Below are 23777 nucleotides of genomic sequence, written 5' to 3' on the forward strand. Positions count from 1 at the left end.
AAGTGAACACGGAAGTGAGTACGGAAGTGAAAAACATGGCGAGACACAGCTGCCATGTTACCAGAGTAAATGGTATCAAGTCATGTTCTTGTAAATGAGAGCCAATTGTTTTTGTATGTGTTTACTGATTTGAATTATTTTGTGTGTATGTAATAAAATACAATAAGGGAATTATTCTGTTGACATTTATTTAGTCAATAATGGTTTTTCTATTAGCTGGGGATCTAGTTTTAGTCATACTAAATTAATATAACTAGTAGGGTTTATTCATTGTAACACTTTGCACAACATTTATGATGCAGGGACTTGCAAGCTAGTGAGATATCCAGCTCGCTAGGTAGTTATTTCCTTACCACTTCCACACAGAATGGGAGGATAACTTGTATTCACTTTATTATTTATTATTGCTGACTGCAATAGAAGTTAAGTTCTACACCACAGCAAAATCCAAACACAATAATAACCACCGTATTGACGTTCCTATGCTGTGTTGGCCTATAAAAGTCAATATAAAGTTGTCCATATAACTTTCTATTGTCATTAATTCCTCCTCTGCTCTCACAGGTTTGTTGAGTCCATAGACCCAGTCAGCTACAAGCAGTGGTCTAGCTCTGGTTTCAGTCATGTGACTCAAACAGGCTGCAGCGTTGAGCCTTCGGCTTGTGATGATGCTGAAAGTCAAAGAGCTGGGAAGTCTGAAGAGTCACAGGAAAAGCAGCTTTCCTTTGCTGAGGTGATGCAACTGATTCAGGAAGGAAAAGACGTTCCTGGGCTGACAAAACCGGACATACAGGCAAGCAACCAGACTGAAACTCCATCACAAATGGAAAGAATACTTAAGCCCTGGGAGGTAGCGTCAATGTCCAAATGATTTCATTCACTGTGGAGTTTTATTTACTCATTTTTTTAATTAAAACCAATCATTTCCCATGTAAAATTGTGAACAGGCACAATCAGATTATCTGTTATACATCTGAATTTAAAGCGGTTCAAAATGTTTAAAGCAAAAGAAGGTTCAAATAAAGGCAGAACAATCGCAACAATTATTTTTTTTCCTTTAACTAGCAGTATTATTAATGATATTATTGATATGATTTGTGGTTTTGCTCCATTTAATCATGTTGCTGATAGTCCTTAGTTTAAAATTTAGAAATGACAAAGCACCATGTCTTTGAACTTATTCAGAGATATAGAAAATAGTTTTAAGACAGCTAAAAATGTGTGTAACATTAAACAGTTGAATTCTAGGTTAATATGAGCGTCATATACGAAACTCGCTCCTTCAATGAACATTAACACTGGTTGAGTTCCTTATCATTTGTGTCCAAGTATGCATGTCACCTTAAAAATACACACACTGCTTAAAAGCTAAAACATCCCTTTTACAATTAAAAAAAAAAGTGTGCAGATAGTTAGCACAGGGGACAACACAAACACAATTAAAACCTTATCGGAGATTTCATCACGCTTGAATCTACATTGGATACTTTGGCTAGACACATTCTGGGACAAGGAATGTACCACATGATTCGATCTTAAGGCAACATGTTTTTGTCAACCTCCTGTCACATTAGAATGATTCGGTAAGTAACACGGAGACACTGAGCGTATGTTTCTAGGGACACCCGAACTGTAAACAGTAGTTTAAAAAATAGCAGTATAAAAAATCACAAAGATCTAGACTCAGAAAATCAGAACTGAGTTGTACAAAATCCAGCACCGCAATCTTGCATTTTCAAGTCAACCATGGTGGTTAACGACAGCTAATTTCTGTTGAAAAAAAAATTATATTTATAAAATAAATATAACCTATAAAAAAAGAGTAACCACGCTTTAAAAAAAAATGGAAAATACAGTTGAGGTAGAGATGTGGGACCTGTGTCAAGAAGCAAGTAGCATCTCAGTTTGAGTTTTTTTGGGCATAATTCAATTAGAAAACAGGTGACACTGAATGACAGCTATAATCACTTAGTGTCACTGTAGTCTACTTAGAAAGTCCTAAGCCCAAAGATACCAGTATGCTTGCTGATACAGGCCACTATTCACTATATTGGTAGATCACAGCACCATTGAAGAAAAGACATTTCCTTCTCAAGAGTTTCTGAAAGCAGTATAAAAATCGTTTGATCCTTATTTTAAAAACTGTCCAGTAGTTCAGGGTAGGATGTGGCTGCAGTTTTACCGACTTCACTGCTGCTGTTCACATTCAAAATAATCCTTAAGTGGTGCGAAGAGGTGACGGATGACAGGGACGCTCCAAGAACGACCAAGCACCTTCTGACGCTGCATGCGGCCCATGTTGTTCACATCCGTGTAGTGTTTGGGGAAGCCAAAGACCCTAAGAGACGGCATAGGTGCAAATCAGTGGCTGTGTTGGAAACCGTATACTTACTTACTACTACTACTACTACTACATACTTCCATGCCCATACTATCCACACTCCATACTGCTACCCAATCCGTCATTTACACTACAGCGTACTACATGATAACCCACAATGCATTGCGCTCCTACCCAATCCGAATCTGAAGCTGATTTCATTTTAGCTCTAAACTCTTTAAATACATAACTTTATTGAGATTTTTTTAAAATCAGGTGAGAAAGTGGCTGTTTAGATCCTGAGTGTTCCATTTATTTGTCCGAATACCAACCGTTTACAATTTCGTTTGGACGAATTCGACAAAATTTAAGCTAGACGAAGTGAGCAACGCACTTCCGGTTATTTTCACAAAATAAAACACCCCATTACTTTTCTCATACAAAAAAAAAAACATAGTGATAAAGCACTGCTTTTACTTTGAAAACAAGAAGCGAACCAACTCGCAATATATCCTGCTTGACATCGCCGTTTGGTTCATCCTGCTGCTCAGTGTTCAGCCAACGGTTATTTTTTTTCTCGCGGTGACGTCACGACCCAATTATCCTGGGTAATTTCAGTGTGAGTAGTAAGCTGATGATACACATACGATGAGCAAACTCAAGAAACAATACAAGCAGTTGCTAAATACAAGGATTTGAACCAGTCATGATGTGCTATATATATCACTATATTGACACTTACTATGGCACCCATTATGTCAATGTATGGTCATATCACCTCGTACTTCGGTATGGGACAAAAAAATTTAAAAATGTAAAAAAAAAAAAAAAAAACATATTAGGAAAGCAGGAAGTGAGCAAATGTAACAGTTACTGATTGTGAAAGTACCAGATGGAGGGGTAGGATTTAATAACCTTTTGGACATGTGGAACTGTGAACTGATTATGTGATGCATTCAATTGTAATCTGATGCATGTTCAAATGAAATAAAACCATTACCATTACATACTCAACATTTCTGGCGAATGCAGTATGCATCCGGGAACTTCTCGCATACTCAAAAATCACATACTCACACTGCATACTCAAGAGTTAGTATGAGTAGTAGGTAAGTATGCGGTTTCGAACACAGTCAGTGAGACTACAGCGCCTCTGTGGCATTGGGTCATGAAATCGGTTCATTGAATAAGTCTGTATATGACCATATGAATATGAAAAAAATATATTTAAAAAAAAAAAGCTTACTGTTCCATTTCAGTACACCACAAGTAGTCCTCCTTGCCATTCATGGTGACAGGAAGTCCTACCTTCCCCTGCCTGATGGAGTTTGACTTTGTTGTTATGGTTCGGACTTTATCCAACTGCAAAACACACCAAAATGCAATGTTTACATAATTAGCCCGTTCCATTTTTCCCTTTGTTGCAAATGGGACAAGTGTGGTTTAGCTGGCTGATCTTTACCTTTGCCACACGTCCAACTTCCAAACAATCTTGAAGAGATGCTTTGTGATCCAGAGAGATAGCGAGGGGTCTGAAAAGAAAAGTAAAGTGTTAGCCTGTGGATTGTTAAAAATATATTGTGCAAAATATGCAGGTATGGAACATGATATAATGTACCTGTTCATGCCAGGAAGGTTCCCCCAGAAGTAGCGTGCTCTGTGAGCAGGGCTGACTTTCACAGCATCGATAAGAATTGGGTTGCACTGAACAACAGAGAGTATAAATTATGAAAAAACACTTCAACTTTACTGCATGTTAAGTAATATCAAATGACTACCTCGAGGAATCGACAGATGTCCGTCTTGTCTCTGGCTGACATGAACACGACATTCTCAAATAACCAGAAGAACGGACGGTTGTCGTCGTCCTTTGGCTTCAACATTGTCAAAATGCGGTAGAATTCAAAGAATAGCCTTCCAGTGCCCTCTGCAGGATCAAGATGAAACTAGCGTTAGCTTATTTCCTTCTTCCAATGCAATGAAAAAGATTAGCATACCAAATAATCCTTTTCGAAGGGGATTGACCATGGAGAGGTCATTGCATGGACTTCCTCCAATCAGCAGGTCAAATGGGCCCCATTCAGTCAGCTGCAACATAAAAGTTATGTTTATCCATTTTTGTTAAAGGGGACCTTTGTGCTAATTTTTAGCCCTTTGTATTAAGATGTGGAACAGAAAGCTTTCTAGATCTTTCAGAATCTGCACCTATTCTAGATGTATTTCCTTGGGTATCCAAAATAGTCTGTTTTAATTTATTCCACCCACGGCCTGCCTCCGCTACGTATTACTTCTGGACTACTGCCGAAACCCCACTTTCCAATTTTGTTGAGGATAAATGAATGAAACCTTCGCAGAGCTACTTGAAAATAGTGGTAACGTAGGCACTGCTGGTGCGGTGGAGCTCGGGAGAAGCCGAACGTGAGGGCGTTGGAGGAGCACTCATTGTCGGACACACTTTGTCAGAGGCACCGCTAGTGCCATGGAGCTCAGAAGCACTGTGTTTACTAAGTGCAGACAATCTTGGCACAACAACGGTAATGGAAATGTGGTAATTACATGTTTTTTTACAGGACTACTCGTGTTTAAAAACACTCAGGTAGACCCACTGATTGTGGTGAAAAAAAACCCACTCCAGACATGAGTAAGATTGTAATTTGCATGCATGCAAGTAAGACCCTTATGCACACTCTATAATGCTACACAGACAACAGCTTACATAAAATAAACAGTAAATATAATGCTAACGCAGTGAAATCTTTCACAAAATAGTGCTGCAGAGTGGGGAGAAGGCATGCCCAGGCACACCCATATAAGGAAGTCAGTCAACAGCATTTACAGCCATCCTAAACTTCTTTCAGGGCTCACTTCCAAATGCTCAAACTTCATTATCTGAAACTTTGGCATCGCTTAACACGGGAATACGACATTCCAACTACATTTATAGGTCAGAAAAGTGGAAAAAGAATAAAAGAAACCTGCTAAATGTCTTCAGCAATTAAGAGTGGTGTGAATTGTGCACTTACATGTTTCCTTGTGATGGTGCGTACATCATTTACATATTCAATCTTTCCCTCGTGCTTGATCATGCCCACCGCAATGGAGTCATCACATATTTCTGAGGCAATATAGCGTTCAATTTTGAAGCCCAGGTCTTTGAGCACCAGGTAGCCTGTTATGATGCAGATGTACAGGAAGTAGAAGGAGAGGCGTGGTGTGAACGGGTGTTGGATACATTACATTATCTATGAACACATTTAAGGTATGAAGACACTATAAATACAACCTTTTTTAATTTATCATTCAATTTCAAGCACTAGCAGACTTTATGTTCTGTTTGACATCAACTGACCTGTTGCAATTCCATCAAAGAGTGAGAGAACCTTCAATGGCCTGCGTTTATCAGCCGGGATGGAAGGGTAAACTCTGTGAGGCTCCTGTGAAGAAACACATTTGGGTAAAATGTTTTGAATGAGGATGCAGTGGTTAGCGCGCAGGCCACACAGCTAGGAGATCCGAATTCGATTCCACCCTGTGTGGAGTTTGCATGTTCTCCCCGTGCTCCCCCGGGTACTCCGTTTACCTTAAATTGGCGACTCCAAATTATCCATAGGTATGAATGTGAGTTTGAATGGTTGTTTGTCTATATGTGCCCTGTGATTGGCTGGCCACCAGTTCAGTGTGTACACTGCCTTTTGTCCGAAGACAGCTGGGATAGGCTCCAGCACCCCTTGTGACCCTCGTGGAGGATAAGCGGTAGAAAATGAATGAATGAATGAACGTTTTGAATGAGGCAAGACGCATTTGGAATCATTGCTGTCTTTAGTAGTAACGCTATAGTCGCTGTTGTAGAATGAGATATTCGAAGTAATTAAAAAGTAATTAAAAATAACAACGGCTACAGTCCTGACAACGAAATAATCCTCATGGGGAATTTTAAACAAGCAGTCTCATGCAAATCGGCTCGGGATGGAGATACATTCACCGTTCATAGGGATTGCTAAACTGCACGTGTATGTGTGCTGCAGTACAAAACAGTACTCACAAACTCCATGGCACTGTTGTTGACAAAGAGGTCTTGAACCTTTACACTCCAGTCTGGCCTGAGTTTAAGGTGTCCCTCACACTGTGCCGGCTGGCATATGTAACAGCTCCAGGGGTCGACATCTTTCAGTTTGTCAAAGGTTCCTGGTGCGACCAGGATATCCACACAGTCCTTACAGAAACATCTGCCATGGACACAAAAAAGAAAACAAATGTAGACTTTTTTTTTTACTTTTTTTAGACACCTATGAGAAGCTAATATAACAGCTTCAAATAGTTTAATAGTAGCTACTTATTTACTTTATTGCAGGAATTTAGGTTATGGTGTATTAACAATGACAGTTTACCTGCAGCAGCTGGTGTTGCCACAGAGAATGACCTCCATTCCCGCACAGCACACAGTGCAGTATGACTGGTAGCCGTCTTCATCGTAGCGATACAGAGTCTCTGTGAAGTTCTCCTGTAAGCGGACACTTTTGATTTTGGAGCATTTGGGGCTGGTGGTTTGGACAGAGGCTACAACATACTTACCTTGCATCTGGTACAAAGGCCGCCTTCAAATAAAGGGTGCTGCACTTCAATGTCAGGGGAGCCACAAGACAAACAAAGATCTGAAACGCCAAGCATTTACTTTTTAGAATTCATCATAAAATCAAATCAATTCAAAATTAGACATAATTTAAATATAACACAAATACAGACATGAGAATTCACAGGCAGGACTCACCTTCAATTTTGATGCCTTTTTCCTTAAGCCTCTCACGTATAAATTCTGTGAATGTCAAAAGAAATCATTGAAATGTGGAAAAAATGTTTTGTGTTGTGGCTTAAAAATGACTTATTGTAATAATTTAGCCATCAACTTTGTGCTGTTTTCTCTGTTTAGTCTGTGTAGCGTTCTCAACCTTTTAGAACTAAAACTCTAGTAATGACTGAATGTAGTTTTCTACTTGTAATGATGGTGGACTTCCAGTTACCCATGTATATATAGCTGACCTATAAATGCTGTATATATATTATAAATGTTGTATTATCGTATTAAATGACGCCAAAGCGTCAGCTAATGAGGTTTGCGCATTTGGAAGTGAGCCCTGAAAGAGGTTTTGGATGGCTGTGTACGCTTGGTTTTACAGTGTTTTTGTCCTAACACCAATTTCTACTGATGAGAAAGTGGGATCTCAAACACGCGAGGCGCGGGCCAAATGTGGCCCGCAGGACACTAGTTTGAGGCCCCCGCCTTGATATGAAGGTTTAATGTTAGTGCGGCCCGCGCAAGTTTGATATGGATGCTGTATGGTATCATGTACCCAGAAAAAATTATTACGTTTGAATCATGTTCATGTTAAAGGTTAAATAACTGTTAATAGTTATCCTCCCTATCCGTGTGGAAGTGGTAAGTTTTTGGCTATTTAAGTTTAAAGGAAATAACTTGAAGGCTACCGTTTAGGTCGCTAGCTCTCTAGTTTGCGAGTTAGCATGTGTCTCAAGACCCTGCAGTTGCGCAATATGTTGTAAATAAAAAGAGTATAAATGTGACTATAGTCGTGTTTTGTCATGTCTACAGGGCTCTAATAATGCTTTGTTCATTTTAATCTGAAAAAAATAATTTGTCTACCCACCAACTATATGTGGTTTCTTAAGTTTTTATTATTTGCCGTTTTATTATTATTATTATTATATTTATTTATTACTGATTGATTGATTTTCTTTATTCTTGATTTGTTTATTTATTTTTCATCTTATTTTGTGCAGAAAAATAAAAATTAAGATATTTGAGAACAGTGGAATGTTTTATCAGAGCTTTTATTGTAGAAAATCGGAACCAAAGCACTGAAAAAGTTTGTATATTTTTCTGTTTTTAATAAATATGTTTTGTTTTTTTTAAAACCTGATGCGGCCCAGCCTTGCCCAGACCCTAGCTCCAGTGGCCCCCAGGTAAATTGAGTTTGAGACCCCTGATCTAAAGTATATCTGTTTCAATACAATGGGAACCTACCTCTGCTGCAGAAGTAGTTGGAGGTGCTCGATCTATTCTTTACACCATATTTCCTTTTGACTGGCGGCTGGGAGTCAGACAGAGTGGAGTCGGAATCTATTTGTGGATCTACTTAAGAAAAAAAAAACACAATAAATTACAAACAAAATTGTTTTTTTAGGAAGCATGTTTTGAGATAGCAATTCAACAAATGGAGGAACTTGTGAATTTGCGCTTACCAGCTGGTGTGAATCCTTCTGGTCCTGAAGGTAGAAATCCCTCAAAGGCCCAGTCCAGCATCAGTTTCAGTTCTTTTTCTTTATCTCCCTTTGCGTCTTCAAATGACTTCTCACAGCGTTCACCTGCGAGCTGCAGATGACATATTTGTGATCGACTGACACTGCTTTTTGCAGATTATTCGACTCCAGAATCTGATCTGTTGACATTTGACATGATTGGTAGTATTTTATTTAGAGGGATCCGAGTGGGTCTTGATCCATAGTACACAAAACTGTATTCATATATTGCATTAATCGTGTAACTATCCATTCACAATACTGTTTTTACTGCCTGTTAATAGTTGATAATTATGACATTATTTGACGTAATTTAATGTGCAAGGTCACCTCTTCCCTGTTTGTCCCGCTTTGGCCAGACTTTGTCCTCTCCACAAGCTCTACATACGTCGACCTGGGCTGTCTGGCTCTAGTGCCCTGTTGCGCGCTCGACGCTCGCAAAGACACACTCAAGGCATGCTCTTTGGGATGCTGTACTTTTAGATGGTTGAACAAGTTTGTAGTATTTCCTCTAGATGTTTTAACAGTCATCCTGCACACTTTGCAGATCACCGTGGACTGCTCAAAATCCGAGGGTTCGAAACCAAACCATTTCCAAATGACAGAGTATGATGCTCTTTTGGGGACTAATTTATTTTGGGGCATGCTTCTGTTGTGTTGAAATGATGATATTAATTTATTAGAATGTCCAATTTATTTTGTATGCAGCCAATCGGGAATTTGATTAGTTCACGTACAGTCGGAAATTGCAGTTTCAGGGGAGACAAAATGCCAAATTTAGACGAATTGTTAATACTGCGTTCACACGGACAATTTAAGAGGGGGACTGCTCATAGTGCGGGGTGTTAATATGTTCGACTCCCCAACCTAAAACAATTACTCCCGTAATGGAGTGAAATGCATTGCGTTCAGTGTCTCGATAGTTCGCCTACTACGATAGTTAACAAGGAACTACCGGTTAAATTAGCCTCGTTTAAACAATACATCTAATCTAGTATCGGGTTGCCTACTTGACTTGAGTTCGAACGCTGAACAGTTCAACTTTCGTTGAAAAATCCAGCGCTCGATGGCTTTGTCTCCCTCCTTTGTCGTCCGCGTGAGCGTAGTGGAAATGCCACGGCGATCCGCTCCCCGAAGTACTTGAACGCAACCATAAAGTCTCCAAATGTTTTGATCGCGCTTCTCATTGGGGCCCACGATTTTTTTGGGGGGATAATATATTTAGTTTTCCTCACTGGAGGTGTTTCTCAGGCCGCACTCAGGCGGAAGTAAGGGAAAGTGCCCCCAAGACACGTACAGGCTGCTTTCCGGAAGAGTGGGGGGTTGGAGGGGAGCTTAAACCGAGGGTGGGGTGGGGGCGTGGGAGGGGGGCATGGAGTCTTTAGACAAAAGGCTGGGTCTACCTTATCTTGCTTTGGCATCACCTCACTGAACATACCTGGCCATAAAGTCAACTTTTTTGCACTCTTCTTTTAATTTTGATTAGTTAGACATGAAAATGAATTTGTGTTTCTTGAAAATAATAACTACTTTACTTTTACCGTCCCATTCCAATGGCGATTCTGCACAAAACAGAAATAAATACCCCAGCAGATGGTCTGTTTTTCTTCCGAATATGTGATTGTATTGATACTTTAATCACATATTCATCTCAAAGAAAGAAGTGAGTTTTTGTGTATTTGTTATATCTTCAAAAGCTATGACTTTAGATCCAGAAGAAAACTGCCATTACGGAAAATGAGATTTTTTTGAATAGCTACAGAACTAATATTGATATCATTATGAATCATTTTGCTAATAGTATGTTTTCATGGTCAAGGAATCAAAATATGTCGATAAAATCAATGTAGGACTAATATTTATGGTGTAAATCCCAATATAGGGGGAACTACGGTGCTTTTCTCGTCATTCAATTGTTCCCACTGGTTTTGTCCGATATAAGCAAAATCCGTTATATGCGTATACCGGAAAATGTCCGTTTTACGCATATATGGGATTTATATCCGGTATATGCGTAAATCGGATTTTATCCGTTATAAAAAGGCACTTCCTTGACTATGTTTCCAATGTACCTGGACGCGCAGGCAACGCTGCAAACGCTGCAAATGACGTCGTATAGCGGCCTGTCACGATTCGGCGAATCGGAGCGCCACGATGCGGCCATCCGATATATGCGAGGGAAATTTAATGGAAATGCATTGGAACGGGACTGGAGATTTTGTCTGAAATAGGCGAAATCCGTTATAATAAATCCGATATATGCAATGAATTTTTATTGGAAATGCATTACAGAAAAATTGGTTCTTTTTTATCTGTCCGTTGTGAGTGAATTTCCGATATATCCGAGTCCGATATATCCGAGGTTTACTGTAGTACATAGCAGTACATTTGGTATCTGGGCTTTCAGTGGGGACTTAAGTGAGCCAATCCACTTCTTAATACCACCACTCTCATGTCACGATTATAGAAATCATCAATAATATTAAAATATGCAATATAACAATGTGTGGCATTAGATAATTGGGGGGTGAATACCATAATTGCTAAAAAAAAAAACACTACAATTATTCAATTATTATCTAATAACATTACAAAAACATAAAAAGTCATAAGCACTGCTTTGGAAGACGGCGAACAAACCATTTCCCAGGCTGACTTAATATATATATATACGTATATATATATATATATATATATATGAACTGAATGATGAACAACTCCATGTCTGCTTCCTTTCTTAACGTGAAACAGGCTCAATTAAGTGCTGCATGAGGCTGCATGAGGCGTTTAAGGGCACTATTAACTTTTAATGTTAGGGAAATGGGCTTTCAGACCCCAGCCAATCAGAGGACAAAAACATGCCGATGTCGCTGTGCGCCAGCTAGCTGGCCTTGTGCGGTGTATCTGAAGTCTGGAAGAAAATAAAAAAAACAGACCTGCTGCTAATAATGTGTATGTGCCATGGGCCAGATTACACTGACACAGTAACACATAGAAGCTGAAATCTGGGGGGAAAAAAAATCTAACAAACATACCATAAGCAGTGGAGCTACCAAACACCCCACATGAATGAATACACTTTCATGGGACAAATACTAACATTTAAGTTGTCAGCCATCTTGGCAAGCCAAGGTCTTGCTCACACTGACTGCAGAGAACTGCATTATATGCAGTATATTGCTTAATACATATATTTTTTTCTGCACACATTTTGTGTTTTACCTCTAATATCTGGAAGATGGCCTCCTTGTAGGTGGGTAGGCTGGCGAGTGAATTTTTGCAGATACATGTAGTGAAGACGCGAAAAGACAGCAAAATCTCTGTGGGGGTCTGTAACAGAATGTGGATTTGCACAAAGTAGAAATAATTTTGACAGATTATTTTTCCTGCAGTACATTCATGTGTAAAGAAAAAAAAAAACCAAACCTCTGAGAACATTCCATCTCCAAACCATTGTACCCTTCGAAAACCCCGAGGTGCAGACTTGGTCTTCCAAGGTACCACCATTCCAGGCCACCAAGAAAGGCCCTTGACTTTCCCCCATACAAGCTCTCCTGTCAAAAATCCTTTCCCGTCCTGATGAAAAGAAGTAAATATTTCTTATGCGACTTGTTGCGACTTGTTAGCGATGGACTATTGTTACATTACCTGGTAATCTGCTTTTTGCCGCCCCTTGGTCACCTTCTTAGCTGACGAGACCTCATCTCTCTGAAAACCAGAACTCATTGTCAGTATGTGAACTATGCAAACCCTGAATGAAATTCATTCATTCATTCATTTTCTACCGCTTTTCCTCACAAGGGTCGCGGGGGGTGCTGGAGCCTATCCCAGCTGTCTTCGGGCGAGAGGCGGCGTACACCCTGGACTGGTGGCCAGCCAATCACAGGGCACATATAGACAAACAACCATTCACACTCACATTCATACCTATGGACAATTTGGAGTGGCCAATTAACCTAGCATGTTTTTGGAATGTGGGAGGAAACCGGAGTACCCGGAGAAAACCCACGCATGCACGGGGAGAACATGCAAACTCCACACAGAGATGGCCGAGGGTGGAATTGAACCCTGGTCTCCTAGCTCTGCGCGCTAACCACTCGACCACTGTGCCGCCCCTGGTATTGTATGAAATTAAAACAGAAAAATATGTTTACTGGTGAAGTTCACGTAGACGTAATCAAACTAGAGACATTTTCTTCCTGTGTCATCATGACAATGCATGATTAATCATTGGGCCTAACTTTGGGAAGTAATTAATTAATATTAATATATGAGTAATATAAAAATTGAACCCATATACAATATTATCACATAAAATATAAAAACTCTATCAAAACAGGCATTTTAAAGTGCATGACTACAAAATATACTTTGGAGTAGGGCTGCATGGCGGATAGTGGTTAGCGCGCAGGCCTCACAGCCGGGAGACCCGAGTTCAATTCCACCCTCGGCCATCTCTGTGTGGAGTTTGTTTGTTCTCCCCGTGCATGCGTGGGGTTTGGACTCCGGTTTCCTCCCACATTCCAAAAAAAACATGCTAGGTTAATTAGCGACTCCAAATTGTCCATAGGTATGAATGTGAGTGTGAATGGTTGTTTGTCCATATGTGCCCTGTGATTGGCTGGCGACCAGTCTAGGGTGTACCCCGCCTCTCACCCGAAGACTGCTGGGATAGCGGTAGAAAATGAATGAATATACTTTAGAGTAGTCAGTGTATAGCTTGTATAGCAGTATAGCCATCATTGTGTAAATAACTAACAACATAAGTGAGTACCAGAATAGTCATATAGCATAGTCAGAATAGTCAAGTGTGTTGGTAGCATCATGGTGTGTGTGACATAGTTTGGACATGTCTTGAGTTTGAGTGTATAGTAAATCTATATGCTATACAAGCTGTACACTGTGTACACTGACTTCTACAACATATACAAGCCGACATAATGTATGGATATATGTAAACAGGTGGATAAAATATACCTTTTTGCGTGTGAAGGTCTTCTCTCCAAGATCATCATATATGTTGGTTAGATCTTAGGAAGGAGACAACATATTTTAGCACAATGTCATGGACACGCACTTGCACACTGCTAGTTGTCATCATTTATTCATATAAGTTAGCATTTTGTAGTAGCATAGCATAGTAGCGATACTGTTGTTAAGATACACAAGAATTCAACTTAAATTTATCCATCCGTTTTCTGTACCGCTATCGACATGAGAGTCGCAGGCACGCTGGAGCCTATCCCAGCTGACTTGGGGCAAGAGGCGGGGTACACCCTGGACTGGTCGCCAGCCAATCACAGGGCACATAGTATAGACAAACAACCATTCACACTCACATTCATACCTATGGACAATTTGGAGTCGTCAATTAAATGAAAATAAAATTTTACATCTTACCTTTTAGTTTTGTAAGGCGGACTTGGCACGGCTTCAACAAGAGGTCTGAAAACAAAATAAGAATAAAGACCAGTTGAAACATGGCAAGAATTAAAAACGCAAAAATAATAAATGGGAGTCAGACAAAAATATTTTTGAGTATTGCAAACAACCATTAAACTGATATGTTTTCCACACGGCACAGTGGAGGAGGTGCCATTGTGATGTAGCCTGTTTTTTCCTTCAATGGAACAATGGAGCTTCAGGTTTGTGCAGGGGTGTCAAACGGCAGCTGGTTAAATGAAGACATTGCAGGGGACATCTCTCATGACTCAAGACTCTCTTGTTTGTGTTGAGTTTTTCGTCATCATGTGTGTTCCCCTGATCGAAATCCAAGTGAGAACATTTGGGATCGGATTGTATGTGAATTTTACAAAAATGGCCGACAGTTTCATCTAGTGGAAACACTGGCATCAAACATAACCACACCATTTTTTTTAGGTGATTTAATTTGATAAATAGTCAGCAAATCAATCTCCTCCATCCTACCTTGTCTTCTACATCCGTCTCTCTCACACAAACTACCCTCGTGTCCTCCTTCACTACATCCATAAACCTTCCTCTGCTCCTCCTACCTAAACGCAGCATCATTGGGACATGTCCCATCTCAGTCTGGCCTCCGTCTGACTTTATCTCCAAGGCCTCTAACATGTTATGTCCCTCTGATGTACTCGTTCCTGATCCTATCCATCCTGGTCACTCCCAATGAGAACCTCAGCATCCTCATCTCCTGTCTTTTTCCTCAGTGGTACTGTCTCTAGACCAAACAACATGGAGGGTCTCAGCAGTTTTATATACTTTTCCTTTCATTTTAGCTTTTTTTTCCACCCGTTCCATCCTGCCTGCACACGCTTCTTGATTCCACACTAATGCATATTATACCTACACAATACTTGTGTTACCTGATGGGACATTTTTGACTGGCACGTCCTCTTTGTCTTTATTGTTGGACGTGGCCACACAGTTGCTCTGTGTTAAGGCTTCATCCTCAGACGGCGGTTCCATATTTCCAATTTCCAGAGCCTTAAAGATGAATAAGTGTATGGAATTATAATCACACAGAAACAAACAAACACAACAAATGAATATCACTTGTGGTTAAATACCTGTGTAAAAACACACCGAGCATCAAGGGGAGGACACGGGAAGCACAACAGAGTTAGTACAAGTTTTCTGAAAACCGATGTAGGTTTGGTTTGCTTCAAGACATCGGCCCAGTGGTCGTCCGCCATTTCTGCCTCTGTTTCAGTCTGCTGATATTGAAGGAATTCGCTGAAAAGCTGCCTGGCCTGCTCCGGGGAATGACACATTCCCAACTGCGTCCCCAGCACCTCCAGTGATTTTGCTGTTACCGTCACTTTGTTTTGGGGATCGAGCAGCTGAGCCATGCAGCTGAGGATCTCCTCGCTGACGGGCAGCTCCCGTACAAGCGCTCCGGTGAGAGCCATGTAGAATGACAGCACCTCCTTTTGGAATTGCACAAGCACCGAAGAGTTTCCCAGTAAGTCTTCTACAGCGTCATCGCCCAAACTGAGTTTACTGCTTAACAGGTGGAACTTCTTATTGTGGACGATTTTTGTATCGTGTTCTTTCAAGATCCGAGCTACTCCATCAGGTTGTAGGAAAGAGGCGGCGTATGTGCGCAGGAGGTTGCTGGCTTCTTCTAGTATGAGCTTCAAGTCAGCTCTGCTGGTTCCCTTGTTTGCCTGAAGATGTGTTTGGAACTTGCGCAGAGGCTTTAAGGTCTGCTCCAGGAACATGAAGGTTGCTCTGACTTTAGGATCTTCTAGTTGAGACTTGATGAATTTAATTTTGCAATCTTTCATGTCACATGAGTTGAAGTACAAGATGACGTCTGTCCATATTTCCACCATTTTGGTGACAGTCTGATGAACATTATGGCAGCTGGTGTTCAGAACAGATGATGAACTATCTGAGCCAAAAAGCGTTTTGAGGTTCTTGTCCTTTTCAGCGCAGGAGATGTAGTGAGCATGGATTTCCAGAATGAGCTCTTGAACAGGACTGGAGAGCTTCTTCATGGCTGCATCGTAAGCAACATCAGAAATGTTGTAAAGTCCTCCAAAGTCTACTATGTTTGGGTTGAGCTCCCTGAGTTGCAAGCTGAGGTGTTCTGTTGCAGGACCTTTACGGTTGAAATAAATAGCGACACAAGTGTCTACGGGCAAGGCAAATTTCTTCAAAGTCTCCACTACTGCTGAAGCGGTTTGCTTCCCTTCATTATCAGCTGGGGACTTTAGAGCAGCCAGGAATTTAACGCAGTGCCGAGAGGCTTCCACATCAAAAAATCCAACAAGAACAACAGAGACGGTCTCATCCTTTTCAAGCGGTACCCCTTCATAGAAGTAAACACAGTATGGAGTTTGCTGGCAAAGTACTCTAATGTATTTCAGGTACTCGGGCCCCAATTTACAGTCTGCAATATGTCTTGACGTTTGGTGACCACGGAGTTTTTCAATACATTTGAGAGTGAACTCATTGAAGGGCGGCAGTTCGACTTTTTGTGGTCCACAGTCTTCAGTGGGTGGGTCCAGTTTATCGTTACCTGATTAACAGAAAATACAGTTTCAGTTAATAATACTGTGATTTGATCAGCACATATGTTAATGCTGTTGAATGAAATTGTTACATTTTTCAGATTGCTTTGACGGCAGGTATGGGGTGATATCACGGCTGTTCCGAGCGGTCACAGGGTCGTACTCTACATCTTTTATATTTGATGTGTAGAAGGCTTTGAACCACTTCAGGAACTCAAAACTGGTTTCACAATCCCCAGATATGAGTTCGGCGACTGGAATGATCTAAATGACAAGAAAGACAATTCAACCAATTCAAAAATCATGACTAGCACAAATAGATAACGCTAAAATGTACAGTAAACCTTGGATATATCGGATTCAATTGTTCCCACTGGTTTTGTCCGATATAAGCGAAATCCGTTATATGCGTATACCGGAAAATGTCCGTTTTACGCATATATCGGATTTATATCCGGTATATGCGTAAATCGGATTTTATCCGTTATAAAAAGGCACTTCCTTGACTATGTTTCCAATGTACCTGGACACGCAGGCAACGCTGCAAACGCTGCAAACGCTGCAAATGACGTCGTATAGCGGCCTGTCACGATTCGGCGAATCGGAGCGCCACGATGCGGCCATCCGATATATGCGAGGGAAATTTAATGGAAATGCATTGGAACGGGACTGGAGATTTTGTCCGAAATAGGCGAAATCCGTTATAAAAAATCCGATATATGCAATGAATTTTTATTGGAAATGCATTACAGAAAAATCGGTTCTTTTTTATCTGTCCGTTGTGAGCGAATTTCCGATATATCAGAGTCTGATATATCCGAGGTTTACTGTAGTTTATGGAGTTAGACGTAAACCTTGGTTAGCGCCATTCATTAATTCCAGAAGGTCCGAGTCTAACCAAAATGGATGTTAACTGAATCAATTTAACTGAATCAGAAAAAACTTTATTTTTGACATCCCTATGAATAACACAAAAACATGTTCTACACTAAAATTGTGGTGGAGTGAAGTTTGCATGTTCTCCCCGTGCATGCGTGGGTTTTCTGTGGGAACTCAAAAACATGCTAGGTTAATTGGTGACTCCAAATTGTCCATAGGTATGAATGTGAGTGTGAATGGTTGTCTATATGTGCCCTGTGATTGGCTGGCGACCAGTCCAGTTTGTACCCCGTCTTTCGCCAGCTGGGACAGGTTCCAGCACACTCGCGACCCTCTTGAGGATAAGCGGTACAGAAAATAAATGAATGAATGTTAACCAAAAACATGCTAACTGGGGCGGACGCTAACCGAGGTTTCACTGTATATTGATCCACAAGTGAAATTAAGTTAAGTAAGTTAAAGTGTACTTAAGTTGTGCTGTTCCTGGCTAATGAACACAAAACAAGGCTCCATAAAGGGGGGAAAAAAACCTTTGTGATATGGTTGTTGGTGAAGGCATCTTGGAGAAGATTAAAATTGTGCTTGCAGTCATCTTCAGCTTGTGCATCAAACTTTACCCTGGTCATGTCAATTGAGCCCGGAATAATGCAAGACATCATCTGGCAGTGACACGCACCTGTAACACAGACCAAAAAAAAAACACTTAAGATACATTAAGAACAAGCTCACGATGATATATTGAAAAAAGTGTAATAAACAATAATGAGAATAATAAACTCTTGTATTATCTGCTCATGGTGATAAAGCACCTGAACCAATGTGCTGCACATCCTGAAAGTTGGTCTTTAGTAGGGTGTTGAGCCAAGTCAGTGAATTTAACGAGTCTGTCTCATCGGGAACATCGTCTGGAACCACAATCACTCTTTTGGTCCTTCTCTTTTTGCTGATCATCGGAAAGGAAAAAAGACATGAAAACATAATCAATAAGACCCCATTAAATTGATGTACGGTATTCACATGACTTGTAACTATGCATTAAGGGTGGTGGGGGGGAAATGCCAAAACCATAGTGAGCAATTCCAGGTATTCCCTGAAAAAAAATATTGTAGCAATATTATTGTATTATAATATTGATACACAGCTTACGTACATCCCCATGGCTGTCTTCCAGAGGATGGTGGGGGTGGTGAGTGAGACTGGGTGGGTTGTAATTCCAAATCCTCTAATGTCTGTCTGTGGACGATGATGCCTGTGGGCTCCTGGCCAAACACAAAAACAAAATAGCTTTGACTGAGCAAGACTGGTTACAATGTTGTTAGTTTCTTGACATGTATGTACTATATCTGTCTCTTGCTTTTGTCATGGAGGAAATGCATGAGCTTATAAGCACAATAAAAATATGTATGAGTAAAGAATGTAAATTAATAAATATTGTGCTGAAATTACTGCGCTTTGAGTTAACATCTACTGTATTAATTGCAAAGATTGGGGTTACAGGGGGGATATTCTGCTTTACAAATTATTTACTGTATTTGAAAACAGTAAATAATTTCTAAGACAGAATTAAATTGTACATATCATACTGTTTATAATTTATATAATCTGCAATAGCCATACTCTAGTCACTTCATTGCAATACTGTACATATTACAGTTATTGTATATTGTCACATCCATACTGTACATACTGTTTATAATCTGCAATAGCCATATTATAGTCATTTATATGCCTGTACATATCCTCACTGTATTATAGTCATAGCCTGTTATAGTTTGTAGATCTGTCCATTTTTTTACATTTACTTACTACTAAGGTACTTATAAAATTGCATTTCTGGTTGGATGCTAACTGCATTTTGTTGCCCTGTACCAGTGACATAAGCAATAACAAAGTTGAATCTAATCTAATCTAAAATATAAAGTTCATCTAGGTGTAACGTACAATTATTTATAACAGTTTACTACGATTGGATGCATATTCTCTAAGGACGTCAGGGTAAACATGAAACCACGTGACACAACCAGGAAGTGAGAAGAAGGTGTCTGAATGCATGACCGTTTCGCGGCTGGAGGAGGAGGAGGAGCCTCCTAACATCTGACCTTCGTAGACCGGGTAGGCTACTGTCCAAGTCGGATGCCGACCCCAGATTCAGACAGTTTGTTTCTCTCGCGAGACATGGCGCACTAATGAAGTCTCGCGAGGTATTTTTGCCGCGAGTGGCTGGCGGCAAACTTTCACTTCCTCGGACGAGAGCAACCGGTATATTGGTTTCAAGATTCTTCCGCCTAACTTAGAACAGTGTTCGGCATCGAACACACATAGAGCGATCGATATTTTTGTATAGCAAGTAAAACTACTTGCGATATACAATACAACTTATTATAAGAGAAGACGGTCGGTGTGCATAAACACTTAATAACACGAACCGGCATGAACACAGTACAGAAGACGGTGCAATGTTGTGTTTCGGTGTTCAAAAGTCCCCTCCCTTCGATTTATTATCAAATGCAAACGTCGCCTTGTGTTTGCATGCGCCTTTCTTTGTGTTGGGGGGGCTGGGGGTGCACATACAGCTTTCAGCCAGACCAGGACAATACAACTGTGGCTACCGTAAATACGCCGGTCGTGGTTGCACAAAAACCAACGCCGGATTGATGGCGCATTGTGGAGTGTTAACTTACCTCCGCTCCCACTCTTTCAGGTAGCTTTTCCTCTGTTTCCAGACACTCGCCTTGTCCCGGAGCACTTTGGGCCGGCCGACCCGTGTGACGCCCTCGATGTGCAGTGGCGAGCCGGAGTAGGGCGGGTACGGGGAGGGTGAGGCTTGGTGGGGTGCTAGTTTTGTTTAGCTACCCGAGTTTGCCCCTCGGCCATGTCGAAACTGGCATTACAGTATTGTTCTTAGCGAAATAAGCACATTGTGTTATACTGTATATAATATATAATGTGTCTTTTTGCGTGTGTTGAGCAAGCTCAATCTATAGTACACATTTGCTGGTGAAGCCTTTGGCCTACAATTAGCATTATGCTAGTTACGCTAATACTAGTGTTCTAAATTATCAACAGTCAAAATTCATTAGCATTAAAGATATGCTCCATTAAACAGTAGAGGCGAATATCTGTTTTGAATTAGTCGCGGTGTTGTAGTGATATCTTATATTGGCAGCCAACATGTGGAAAAACTATTTTAGAAGCAACCAAATCTATTTTTCCAATCAAAATTTTCCATAAGAAATAATATACAACCAATACATCTGTTACAGACAGCCAAATATGTTAACACAAAACACATTTTTATTGTTTTCCAATGATAGTTTTACATGATAGACTTACATTTACAAAAAAAATGGGAAATACATATAAATGACAGATGAAATGGATAAATTAACATTAGCGTCACTTTTACTTTGATTGAAGATTTGATTGTTGACAAAACTTCGTACACTACCTTTGTGTTTTGCTATGAGCTTCTCACCTTATTTCTCAAAATGCTGGCATTCTGTGGCTCCATGGTGGGTTATTTTGCAGCCATGATCAAAAGACAAGCAGAGACCTGTGGCATAATTGTGTTATTTTGTGATAAAAATACAAATATAACACAGTAGGACGCAATGAATTGACAATGAATTGAGGCAATATTTGGGTGTAAAATTTGAACTTTACATAAGGGACATACGCCAACTGAGGTTAGACTGTATAGCAATTTGTCAAAGTTTAGCTACAAAAAAAGTTGCTTTTTCATTAAGTAATTGTCTTTTGTGAAAATAATATGCCACCATAAACATATTTTTGTCACTATATTTGTTATGTAATGTCCTGTATGTATATACAGTCAGATGTATCATGTTGTCGAGCCAAAGTAGACATCAGTGAAGTGATAGAAACCCTCTATAAGAATGTCATAGCTAATCGGAAGTGGGAATGCATTGGAGCGTTTGAGCAGCAGGAAGTGTTTATGAGTCTTTCACGTGATGTTTAGCCTGATCAACAAGCACAAGCAGACATACTGTACCTCGATCATCTCCCGGATGACTGAGCGCCTCACAACTATCTCTTAAGGCGAGTCCAGCTGCCCTACAGAGTAAACTCATTTCAGTTGCTTGTATCTGCGATCTCGTTCTTTCGGTCACGACCCAAAGCTCATGACCGTGAGGTGAGGGTGGGAACATAGATCGACCGGTAAATTGAGAGCTTTGCCTTCTGGCTCAGCTTTCACCTCGACGGTCCGGTACAGCGACCGCATTACTGCAGACGCTGCACCGATCCGGCTGTCGATCTCAAACTCCCACCTTGCCTCACTCGTGAACAAGACACTGAGATTCTGGAACTCCTCCTCCACCTGGGGCAGGACCTCATTCCCAACCTGGAGGGAGTACTCCACACTTTTTAGACTGAGAACCGTGGCTTCTGATTTGGAGGTGCTGAGCCTCATCCCAGAAGCTTCACACTCAGACGCAAACCATCCCAATACGCGCAGAAGGTCACAGCCCAAAGCGGCCATCAGGACCACATCATGGTCTGCAAATAGCAGAGATGAGATCCGAAGGCCCCTGAACCGGACTCCCTCGACACCTTGGATGCGCCTAGAAATTCTGTCTATGAAAATTATGAACAGAATCAGTGACAAACGTTAGCCTTTGTGTCAATAGAGTTAGCATAATGCAGTTATAGATTTGACAGCAGAGTGACACTCATAAATAGATTTTAGCGAGCTCTCTTTCACTTCGTTGGGAGCTCAGGGGGGCAAGGAAAGAGATTTGGCCAATCCGGAGCTCTGGGGACTGCAATTCTATTTTCTAATATGATGTGAAATGGAACAAAATGAGACCTTGTTACTATCTTCATCCAAAATCATAATGACATAAAACTAATATATGTTCTAACATGTAACCTAAGCTTACAAGTCATAGTGAAATTGTGGATGTATTATATGATATTAAAACAAACAGTGATGTTGCCTAATGACATGCAGATAAATGTATTTCTTGACAGAATGACTACTTCCTGACAGTTTTGGTTATAAGCATATGCTCTTCAAGATAAAGGATAAGCTCAGTACGAACAACTGTTCAGTCACTGGGGTCATACACACACACACACATCACACACATTCTTCTTTGTGTCAGCTTCCTGTGGGCCCCTTTGAACACCCAGAACACTGGATTAAAGAAAAGCTACTTGAGTAAAAAAAGAACTGGAGTAAAATACATTTGCACCTTGGGAATTAGAGGTTCTGTGTTTCTTCTTGGGTTGCGCACTGAAACTCTTGTATTATAAAATGCCGATGTGAAATGGTAGTAACTGGAGTGGAAAACTACAGTCGTCCTTCGTCACATTCTGGTTTGAATTTTGAGGTTTCACGCGATCATGGTATTTCAAACAAACTGTCCTGGGAAAAAAATATTAGCGCATTCTTGTTTTTTTACTTTATTGATTCATTTTAATGCCTGGTTTGTTTGGACTCATATAATGATGATAACATAAATAGCTCATAAGAGTTTAATTTAAGAGACAATACCAAGCAACTTCCATGGTTTTCTTGATAATAACCAAAATCCTTTAAGTCCCTACATAAATAAAGCCATTAAAAAGACATTGAAATTGTGAATGTCGTATCTTACATTGGTCACTTGGGGTCACAAATTTTTCGGTAGGTCTAATATTGCTAAAAATCATGTATTTAGAAGTTTTTCTATCTCTTAACTGTGAAAGTCTTCAATGTTTGAATGTCGGATGGACCGAAAGGAGATCTGCATCAATCTCAACTATTTTAACTATTTTGCTTCTTTTCCTGCCCACAGATCTTGACCATGGTAACAGATCTGTTTACATTGTAACAGATCTGTTTACTGACACCGGGAGCTTGCATACTGCCTGGCTTGAGGAACTAACCCGTACCGGTGTACAGCACCTACAGAGGAGAAGGACGTGAAAAGAAGGAAGCCATGAACCAGGTACACTACTGGAGATAATGGTGACGTTGAAGGAATGCCCTATAAACAGCAATGAGCTAAACAGCAAAATAAACAGCATGAAGATGTGAAATCCCTAATGAAACACATTAGGGATTTGAAGAATGAAAAATCTCTTTGTAAAAAAAAAATGGTTGAGTTGGAAGGAAAAATTGATGCGTTGAAGAAACAAAAAGATTGCAAATGACGTGCAGAATTTATAATTTGGAGCAGTCGTGTGATTGTGACTGGGCTTTACCTAACACGCAGGTGTTATGCCAAGAGGTGAACAATGATGGTCCAACAGAGCAACAGGTGGCT

At 40.4% G+C, this 23777-nt stretch overlaps 2 protein-coding genes across 4 annotated transcripts in view; one reads left to right on the top strand and one right to left on the bottom strand.

The window, feature by feature from the left end:
* Positions 1–612: 612 nt before the first annotated feature.
* Positions 613–20397, bottom strand: dnmt3ba (DNA (cytosine-5-)-methyltransferase 3 beta, duplicate a). 3 transcript variants are annotated; one of them, XM_058051372.1, is made up of 26 exons: positions 20187–20397; positions 18656–18764; positions 18315–18448; positions 18036–18181; positions 16719–16890; positions 15178–16634; positions 14974–15094; positions 14033–14077; positions 13610–13662; positions 12281–12340; positions 12059–12208; positions 11855–11962; positions 8576–8705; positions 8358–8465; positions 7089–7133; positions 6893–6972; positions 6709–6821; positions 6363–6546; positions 5670–5754; positions 5344–5489; positions 4318–4408; positions 4099–4247; positions 3939–4024; positions 3783–3852; positions 3567–3682; positions 613–2338 (listed from the first exon to the last, which is right to left on the bottom strand). In XM_058051372.1, the coding sequence occupies exons 2-26, from the start codon at positions 18661–18663 to the stop codon at positions 2188–2190; spliced, it is 4008 nt and encodes a 1335-aa protein (XP_057907355.1). In that variant the 5' UTR covers positions 18664–18764; positions 20187–20397; the 3' UTR covers positions 613–2187. The 3 variants fall into 3 exon arrangements, with proteins under 3 accessions (XP_057907355.1, XP_057907353.1, XP_057907354.1); XM_058051370.1 differs by having other exon boundaries at positions 8358–8468; XM_058051371.1 differs by lacking the exon at positions 20187–20397 and adding an exon at positions 19605–19645 and having other exon boundaries at positions 8358–8468.
* Positions 20081–23777, top strand: part of nol4la (nucleolar protein 4-like a) — a 29274-nt gene continuing 25577 nt past the window's right edge. The window contains exons 1-2 of the mRNA XM_058051378.1: positions 20081–20206; positions 23307–23459. Of these exons, the coding sequence (XP_057907361.1) occupies positions 23451–23459 (9 nt within the window). The 5' untranslated portion in view covers positions 20081–20206; positions 23307–23450. The remainder of the gene's footprint in view (positions 20207–23306; positions 23460–23777) is intronic.

Source organism: Doryrhamphus excisus, chromosome 16 (genome assembly GCF_030265055.1).
Source record: "Doryrhamphus excisus isolate RoL2022-K1 chromosome 16, RoL_Dexc_1.0, whole genome shotgun sequence".
NCBI classification, from domain to species: domain Eukaryota; kingdom Metazoa; phylum Chordata; class Actinopteri; order Syngnathiformes; family Syngnathidae; genus Doryrhamphus; species Doryrhamphus excisus.